General features: G+C 29.5%; 3 protein-coding genes and 1 long non-coding RNA gene across 10 annotated transcripts in view; 2 read left to right on the top strand and 2 right to left on the bottom strand.

The window, feature by feature from the left end:
• Positions 1 to 3,144, top strand: part of LOC114940086 (choline/ethanolamine transporter flvcr2a) — a 53,568-nt gene extending 50,424 nt beyond the window's left edge. For all 6 annotated transcript variants that reach the window (XM_029314582.2, XM_085486906.1, XM_029314583.2 and 3 more), the window contains 2 exons: positions 292 to 402; positions 709 to 3,144. In XM_029314582.2, the coding sequence (XP_029170415.1) occupies positions 292 to 402; positions 709 to 970 (373 nt within the window). In that variant the 3' untranslated portion in view covers positions 971 to 3,144. The remainder of the gene's footprint in view (positions 1 to 291; positions 403 to 708) is intronic.
• A 290-nt stretch (positions 3,145 to 3,434) lies between these two features.
• On the bottom strand, positions 3,435 to 6,175 carry bai (transmembrane emp24 domain-containing protein bai). Its single transcript, XM_029314600.2, has 5 exons — positions 5,887 to 6,175; positions 5,531 to 5,660; positions 5,265 to 5,335; positions 4,055 to 4,181; positions 3,435 to 3,854 (listed from the first exon to the last, which is right to left on the bottom strand). The coding sequence occupies exons 1-5, from the start codon at positions 6,064 to 6,066 to the stop codon at positions 3,733 to 3,735; spliced, it is 630 nt and encodes a 209-aa protein (XP_029170433.1). The 5' UTR covers positions 6,067 to 6,175; the 3' UTR covers positions 3,435 to 3,732.
• Positions 6,176 to 6,195: 20 nt separating this feature from the next.
• Positions 6,196 to 8,841, bottom strand: part of LOC146721381 (uncharacterized) — a 73,842-nt gene continuing 71,196 nt past the window's right edge. The window contains exon 3 of one of the 2 annotated variants that reach the window (XR_014925683.1): positions 6,196 to 6,260. This is a non-coding gene — a long non-coding RNA (uncharacterized LOC146721381). Of the gene's footprint in view, positions 6,261 to 6,480; positions 6,749 to 8,841 lie in introns of those variants that run through there. The other variant, XR_014925684.1, reaches the window with a different exon arrangement.
• On the top strand, positions 6,422 to 7,494 carry Srp14 (signal recognition particle 14). Its single transcript, XM_029314603.2, has 4 exons — positions 6,422 to 6,574; positions 6,642 to 6,714; positions 6,934 to 7,046; positions 7,124 to 7,494. Exons 1-4 carry the CDS (start codon positions 6,551 to 6,553, stop codon positions 7,238 to 7,240), a joined length of 327 nt encoding a protein of 108 aa, XP_029170436.1. The 5' UTR covers positions 6,422 to 6,550; the 3' UTR covers positions 7,241 to 7,494.

Below are 8,841 nucleotides of genomic sequence, written 5' to 3' on the forward strand. Positions count from 1 at the left end.
GAAAGTAAACGAATTCTTTTTTATTTTAATATTGTCAAATAATATGATTTTATTAAAAATTGAAACCACATTTTTAACAATATTAAATAGCAATATTATTTCAACAAATTATTTCGATTTTTTTAAATCAGTAAAAATTTATGATAATAGTTATTGTAAAATCTTATCAGAGGATTTAAGATATATTGATTGAATAATTTATCATTAAATTATACATATCTGTATTTCAATTTATTTCATCCATCGAATGATAATTTATGTGATTAAAACGAAAAATGTATAAATTTTCAGAGAGACTACGTTAGTGATCTACCTATGTTGTCTCCTTGGAATGATAGTCTTTACTTTGACACTGGACAGTAAAGAGATATATGTTGTCTACATTACAGCCGGCCTCTTGGGGTAAAATCTAGCGATTATTTTTGTTATATTGTTCAGAAAATTATTTTAGAAGAACTTTATTGTTACAAATATTATATATCTTACATTATGCTTTACGATTTACGCTTTTTAATTTATAAATATTGACTCTAAATGTTTATAAGACACTCTACATTTTTGACCAGAATTTGCTAAAAGCTTTGTCGTTAAAATTAATTTTTTTTTATTAAAAATTTGTCCATAACTGATAGATATCGCTTTTAAAATATTTATTAATATTTATAATATAATATTTATAATATATTTATTAATATATTATATTTTCAGCTTCTTCATTACCGGTTATCTGCCGGTCGGTTTTGAATTCGCTGCTGAACTTACGTATCCGGAACCGGAAGGAACTGCGGCAGGTTTGTTGAACGCGGTGGTGCAAGTCTTCGGCATCGCCTTCACAATGCTCTACGGTTTTCTGTTCAACAATTTGGGCGACTTAAAAGCAAACGTCGCGATGTGCATCGGCCTCGGGATCGGTACCTTGCTCACGATCATGATACCCAACGATCTAAGACGCCAGAACGCGAAGGTTTGACTGTCTAAAAACGGCAGTAAGCCGTTAACGATCAGCGATGAGCTTCCACAGCTCAGTACAAATGATTTCCGCCTTGACAATTCTTCCCACAACACGTCGTCATAGTCCAAATGGGACTTAATTTATTCCTCACACGAGTACACATTATATGCGCTAAGAATAGCGCTCTTTCTCTGAGTCACGCGTACCTATCAAGGGAAGATATATTTTTCCTAAAATTAGGAATTCTTAAAAAAAACTAGCTGGTTATCAAGATATGAAAATAATGGTTTTTCGTAAGATTCTCATATTTTTATTTTAAGATTCACATATTTGATTTAGCGCTTAATGTCTAAATGTTCAGATGCTTGAAAATAAGAAAACTAGAAAGCTGTGTCTTTAGAAATAGAATCCAATTTTGTGTGAAAAAAAAGTTCAGATTTGCCAAAGATTTAAAAAATACGATATTTGAAATTAAAAAGAGATTTAGAAAATATATATATATTTGTCTCATGTTAAATGGTTTTAGATATAAAGGGAACAAAGTGTTTTATGAACGTACAAATGAAAAAAAAAAATAGTTGCAAAACTGCTTTTGATCCCATCTAACTGGCCTTCTCAGGTAAACTGTAGTATTGAGATAGCGTTATGCAACAATAAATTAATTATATTAAAAATTGGCGAATTAATTTTATCACGAGTTACTAATTATAAAAATTTAAAGAGAAAAGTTTAAGAATTTATGCGTTATAAAGTTACATATTCTTATATATATCTGTGACATCAACTTTAACGTTGAAACATGGATTTCTTTTTCCCTTTTTCATGTTTTCCTATTAATTAATTTTAATATTGAGAAATAATCAGAAGAAAAAAGATAAATTTCTTATAGTCTCAAATAAAATATGTTGATACGAATTTCTTGTTGTATAACGTTCATTTAAGAAATACCTAATTGTGAATCTGTACAAACTTTCAGACACGCAAACATTTACTGTGAATAGATACCGTGCGAACGGTATAGATGAAATAATAAAAGATAATAAGCCTAATAAAATAACGACAGTCCGAGTTATGCGATAATAAATAAATGTTATATTAGTATATAAGTAGAAATGAGCATAATATAAATAACAATAACAAATACGGCTTACATCTCTGTTATCTCGTGGCATTAATTATTGTCGATTAATGTCTACGGTAATAATTGTTACATTAAAATACTAATGATAGCGACTGTAGTTTATTGCAATGAACATGATATATTATTTTATGGTCGCAGTCTATAACTTTTCTTTATGGTTATTATATCCAATAGCATAATGTACCTAGTTCGAATTGTTATCATTTGCATAAAACTACATTTTAATCGCTCGTTTTGTGATAAAGAATTATATTTTTAGTGTACAAAAGAAATTATTATCTTATTTCGAAAGACAAGCATTTCATTCAAATGTATAACTATTTATGAATAGCTTTATACGAAACTGTAATTTATCGTGATAAGTAGGAAATGTAATTTGATTGTCACAATTTAGGTCTCTTTTCTTGTATTTATTATGTCTATTAACAATGTTCGAATCTTATGTCGAGTCCTATTTTTAATCACTCATTTATCTTGTGATAAGGAATCATTTAGTAAAAGATACATATATATGTTATTTTTCTATTGCAAATATTGCCAAAGAACAAACGTTTTGTTAAAATGTATCTTTACAAATTAGCTCGAGTTAACTCGGCAGTATCCAATGACAATACATTCACACTCCAATGTAAAACGTTTTATCTTAAAAAAGATTATCATACTTAGCGCTAAGAGAATATTCAACTGTGAGTATAAAGTTGCACTTTAGAACATTTACGATCACCTCGTGTGCCATTCATTTAATTTCTGGCTCTAAAAATAAAAACATAAATAAGAAAAGAGTCTAGGTTATACATAATATTAAATCTTTGTTCGTATACGAGGTAGATATAATGTTGCTTCTTTAAGATTATACGAACAAAATAACAATCTATAATATTTTACAATCGATTGGATATCTATTTTGAATCATCCAAAAACATTTTAAGATATCCGCCTTTGAACTGACAAATAAATTGTCTTCCAAGCGATATTTCTTCATTATATTTTTTAAATCATTTATTGTTCCCACATAAGATGATTCTATTTTATAAATAAAATGTTAAAACAATGGACTGTTTCTTGTATTTTATACACTGATGATTAATTTCTATATCCTCTCTTTAAAAAAGACCATTGTTTTCGAATTTAATTCATGTGCTTTTTGTTACTTTTAGATATTCTTACATAAATTTTTAATTTAAAAATGACATATATGTTTATATTTATCAATATATATATATACTGTTACTTTTATAATTATATATATATCACTTTCTGAAAAAGCCATGCAAAGTTGAGTCTCGCAAGGTGAATTCAAAAATTATGTACTAATATAATTAGAAATTAAGACAAATGTGATTATTATCAATAATCTCTTTTATTTAAGAAATCTATTTTACATTTTTTTTAAATATTACGTTTTCGATAACGTGATATATGCGCGTTATTTAGTGAGATGATAAGAAGTTCTATCGTATTTTACATTGATTCAAATTGTGGTAATATGATTGTAACATTGTTTTTGCTTGTTTATTTCAAATTCTTTTTATGTTTGTTGCAAATATAAAAAGTGTTTTATGATATATGAATTTGCATTTAAATATGAAATTGCAAATAACAAAAACTGAAATTCAAAAATAATAAATTTGTAATGAATCTATTCTATAAGTTTCTTCATCCTGAAGAAACGCCGGAAATAGAAGAGTTGCCAGGTGGATAAACCAAAAAGAACGCATATCGAGAATAAACTGAAGTATAACACTCGTGTGTTTGTGGCCTCTGAAATAAAAAAAACATTAATTAAATTAGAATATCATCAAAACTACACAAAACTACTGAAAAGTACATTGCATCAATTGTTTAAAAGTTTAAAATTTATTCTCTTTTTAATAAAATCATTTTTTTCTGCTGTTGGAGAGATGGCAATATTGGCTGCAGAATATCTTATATTTATTTTAAGCGATATATTTTTTCCTTACCATTTGTATCTCTCATTTCTTCTTCGTTTTTGCGCATTCTAGCAAAGTCTTGCACTATCGCCTCAGACAAGTCCTCCAATCGTTTCAATTCCACTTCTACTGGTTTTAACTTGGCTGCTTCACCAATCTATTATTCATGAAAAAAAAAAATATAATTCTCTTGAAAATTGATGAAAACAAAAATTTCCACAGTCTTGTTAGTATCAAACGAAAAAAGGAACACATATACTACATAATTAAAGCCAAATAATGAATAATCTTTATGTGTATGTGTTTTTTATGAAGCAACAGAAAATACTATGAGGCGAAGTTCAAGATTGCAGCTCTAATCTTTGAGCTCGATCAAATATGATAAATTAATTATGTAGAATTGATTAAATATGTAGGAAGTTAGTTGTTCAAGTCCTTGATTCTTAAAAATCTTATTTTGAATGTAAGTTTTATATCAAAAGCTTCAAATATTTGTTCGAAAAAAAAGAAATAAAGAAATTTTAATACAATGCCAAATAAATATTCACACAAATTTTATTTAAAAATCAAATTTTTACCAAACTTTAGAAACAAAAAAATATTAAGATACAACAAAATATATACATATATTGCAATCTCTCAAGTTATTGTACAATCAAGTTATTTAGTATTTTGTATTTTTAATATTACTGGAAAAAAATATTATTAGCCAATGTCACTATTACACTATTGTTATATAAATGTATACCCATTAACTTTCTTTTTAAATCTAGAAATATGAAAGATGTTTTCTATAGAAATTTCTAATTATTTTTAATTTATCTTAAATATAATAATAACTCAGCAATAAAAATTTCTGTTAACAGAATATAATATGTTAAATAGTAGAGTAAATATAATTGATTTTAATGTCCAACATTTGTATATACTTTTTATTAATGGGACATCGCTAGTAAAATCATGCACAAAATAGGAAAAATGTGCTATACTCTACTACTTAATCTTAGGCTGATTATAATGTACAAATGCCAATTTGTGACGAAATGCATGCTATGTGAAAACACAATATTGAAATCTCTACTTTACCAACTGCATCGCAGAAATAAGCCATATATAAAAAGAAAATAGATAAAATAATATCAGATAATTTTTCTCATAACACGATGCTCTGAAGATAGGATAGATACATAATTTGTAATAAATATAATCATTTATAATGATATATAATGTATGGACTTACGCCTTCATAACTCTTTGCTTCAATGCCACGTTTCATGATCAATAGAACTTCTTGTCTGACACCACGTTGATCTGAAATATTTTTATATTGAAACGGGAAAGCTATTTCTCCACAAAAATATACATATATATATAATCTTATATGTTATATACAAATCTATTAGGTATACAATTTTTATATGTACTTGTCCAGTTGCAATCTAATCAAATTAATAATAGCACAAAATACAGTATGATAAATTAAATAAAAAACTTGAGTATACATACGATTTGGAACATGTGAAGCAAAGCATATTTCAAAAGTGTCATAAGTTTCAGTTACAAAAGAAAACTTCAACAGTTTTCCATAAGGAATATCCTCCTTCTGGGACAATATGTGTCCTTTGGAATCTTGTATCTATAAACAAAAAATGTATTACAATATAATATTTACTTTTAAAAAGTGATTTTACTTTAAAATGTTTATTATTATTTAAGAAGAAAATAGCAAATTTTCTATCCCAGCTGTCAGTCCTGAAACTGACATGTGTGGTTAGACGTCTCTCCTAACCTCTGCTCCTACAGAGCTATTTTGACAGTTGATGAATGAAAAGATGTCCTATAATGGATTACAATCCACTCACCACGTAATCAACTTTCTGATTCATCGCCTCGGACACCTCGTATTCGCCTGTAACGAGAACATCCGCGTGGACCTCCTCCTTCAGACACTTGTGACTGTTTGGTTCTAGGTAGAACATGATACAGTGAGCCTGAGCGATCAAGAAAATCGCCAGGAGAGCTCTGACGTGGACCTGGCTCATCCTGGTTGCTGTCGTCGTCGACGATCGTCCTGGAAAGGCTCCGGTGGCTTCTGACAATTAGCAGCAGGTTCCACGCATTCCACGGTTGCACGAAACATTCGTCAACACGATGAGGTGGCAGCCATTGACCATTAAATGACAGGTAAACTCAGAGAGGAGACCGCCTTATGAATTTAGCGACGACTTTTCCCAACCTGCAAAAACATGAATTTTGCGGTAGAAATATTTATAATTGCACAAAAATATTTCCTACGGTTTCTACTTTGCACATTTAATTTTTATTAATATTATTTAATTTTTATAATATTTATTACGAACGATCGATTTCAACTAAGCGGATCGTCTTCTAGGAGGCTCGTATAGTTAATGGTTCTGTCAGTGTGGGCAAGAATTGCGGCTGCATTTTCTAACCTCTTCGTTCCAATCCCTTTAAGCGACTGCTTTCGACGGCTTTTGACATTTGACATATGCTACCTTCGTCAGAATGGTCCTACTGGAGAACGACGCGGTAATTTGACATTTCGTCGCTACATCGTTTCCTCAAACGCGAGAGATTAATTGAATCTTGATTGCAGTTCTTAGCGGAGCTAACCAAACTCTTTGAGAAGTCGCGTTTGTCTGGTGCTGTGTCACTCACTATCAAAAGATGTGAGTATTCTCGATTTTATTTATTCAGTAATTCCTGAAACGTCAAAAATTTTTCATTAATTTTTTTGAAAAACACTGGCCTCTAACTTTATCGAGTTACATTTGACAAAAAAAATTTAAGGATTTAACAATGAAAATCTATATGCTTTTTTTAATTTTTATGTAGTTCTTTCTCCTCTCTTGATATCTGCATTAAAAGGTTCTCTATTTCTCTTGCAGTTAATGGACATAATAAACCTGTACCCAGGAAAGGCAGGCCTCCTCTGTCAAATCCAACAGAGTATCTTTGCCTAGTTCGAGCATCATTACGTAGTAAGAAAATCGCAACTGTTGTATGTATCTGTTTTTCACCAGTAGATTACAATAACTTGTTTATAGTTCTCTAATATGATGTGCTTTTATTTTACAGATTCATTCCAAAGATGTAAACAAATTCCAACAGGCTTATTGGAATCTTTTGAAGACAAATATAAGTGGACTGAAGAAGCTGAAGAAGACAAAGTCAGCTAAGCCAAAGGTTCACTGACCCAACGAAGACTAATTCTGTGTGACAGTTGTTTATCTCTTTGTTATTAAAACTCTTATACTGTGTTCGCCATATATCGACATTTGTCTACTGCACAAATCAACGAGAAAGGTGTGTTTTGTGCAACATTTTGTATAGACCAATGTATAAAAGGTAAATAATATTGTTATGAAAGCACATACATACAAATATCGCATTCGAAAAATGCGCATTTTCATAAACTTGTGCAATCGTAATAAAGCAATATGCAATTATTCGAGACAATTATTAGATTAAAATTCACAAGATAATCGCGACAATCGCTGAGACATCGAATTTAAACGGGGTTTTATATTAAGCCTATTTTTATCGATCTATTAATTTGATATATAAATTCAGAAGATAAACGTTTTTCATACATTTTTCACTATATCTTTTACATTTTCTTATTTTTTTATTGGGTTATATATGTATATGGAGACATGTGTGTATGTTAGAATAATTTTTTTTTATAAAACTTAAATATTTTTATCGTTAAATATAAGAGCGCATCGTTCTATCCATTTTTTTCGCAATTCCTGTATTGAAAACTTTTCGAAGATCTAAATTCTGATATTATATTGTCTTTCAAACAGTGGAACCAGTGACTTGAAAAATAGATACTATATCGCTCGTCTAATCGTTTGTCGCAGAAATATTGTTTCGAGTGACGCGGAATAATCTTTGTCTCCGTTTCGCGAGATTTATGACGCTAGACTTTCAATTGTAAAAATATCTGAACGATTTATCATTTGTCTCCGGTCGACTAAATAAATTTCTTTTCGAGTAGCAATCCGCGTCTGCGATTGCAAGTCTTTATATATAATTTAGAGCGGTTTATTTTACGGATTTGTTAAAACGAAGAAAATTGCAATAATTTGCATTTGTATTAGATTCTTTGCTTTTCAAAATTTAGCTTCTGTCATTCTCGGAATAAACAATTAGTACCGAATGTTTTATCGCGAATTTCAGAATCGGGTTATCGTAGCATATTATCGATAAAAATTGTCATATTACGTTCTTATTTTACAATAATGTCAGATGAGGATAAAAAGAAAGATTTTGGAAAATTACACTGAAATATCGTTTCGATATGTTGGTTGGTACGATTTTATTTTTCACTCCGCAAATCATATTTACCTCATCTCGCAGTAATCCGACGATCTGCGCATTACATATTCTACGAGTAAACTTTGGCACTGAATTTGACCATTGTGCAAAATTCTGGGGGACTGCCAGTGTAATATCTGATGTGTGTAACGTAAATATATTATTGTATACATTACGACCGCGAATAAACAAACGCGGATGAATCGTGTCGTTTTTACGAATCTCCTCCGCTCGTTTTGTATATTGACAGTTACGTGAATTGGATGAGAAAAAATTTTGATAATGAAAGACAGTAGGAAAATTTGTGTTTTCTTAAAAACGGTTCCTGTTAAAATTTTTGTGTTAAATATTGAACACATTCGCGTGTGTTAATTTAACATATTGCTGTTGTATTAATTGAACTTATAAATGTTGATTTTTTATTTTATAAGTAGGGATGATAAAGTCTAAAATTAACATATTTTCAGTTAATT

The sequence above is a fragment of the Nylanderia fulva genome, unplaced genomic scaffold (assembly GCF_048542155.1).
Source record: "Nylanderia fulva isolate GAGA-0341 unplaced genomic scaffold, ASM4854215v1 Scaffold49, whole genome shotgun sequence".
NCBI classification, from domain to species: Eukaryota; Metazoa; Arthropoda; class Insecta; order Hymenoptera; family Formicidae; genus Nylanderia; species Nylanderia fulva.

Excerpts from the sequence above, each read along its gene's own strand:
- bai (XM_029314600.2), bottom strand. The coding sequence starts at position 6,066 with ATGAGCCAGGTCCACGTCAGAGCTCTCCTGGCGATTTTCTTGATCGCT. Across the intron at positions 4,182-5,264 it reads AAGCAAAGAGTTATGAAGGC|ATTGGTGAAGCAGCCAAGTT; the intron begins GTAAGTCCATAC and ends CATGAATAATAG. Across the intron at positions 3,855-4,054 it reads AGAAATGAGAGATACAAATG|AGGCCACAAACACACGAGTG; the intron begins GTAAGGAAAAAA and ends TTTTTATTTCAG.
- Srp14 (XM_029314603.2), top strand. The coding sequence starts at position 6,551 with ATGGTCCTACTGGAGAACGACGCG. Across the intron at positions 6,575-6,641 it reads TCCTACTGGAGAACGACGCG|TTCTTAGCGGAGCTAACCAA; the intron begins GTAATTTGACAT and ends TCTTGATTGCAG. Across the intron at positions 6,715-6,933 it reads GTCACTCACTATCAAAAGAT|TTAATGGACATAATAAACCT; the intron begins GTGAGTATTCTC and ends TTTCTCTTGCAG.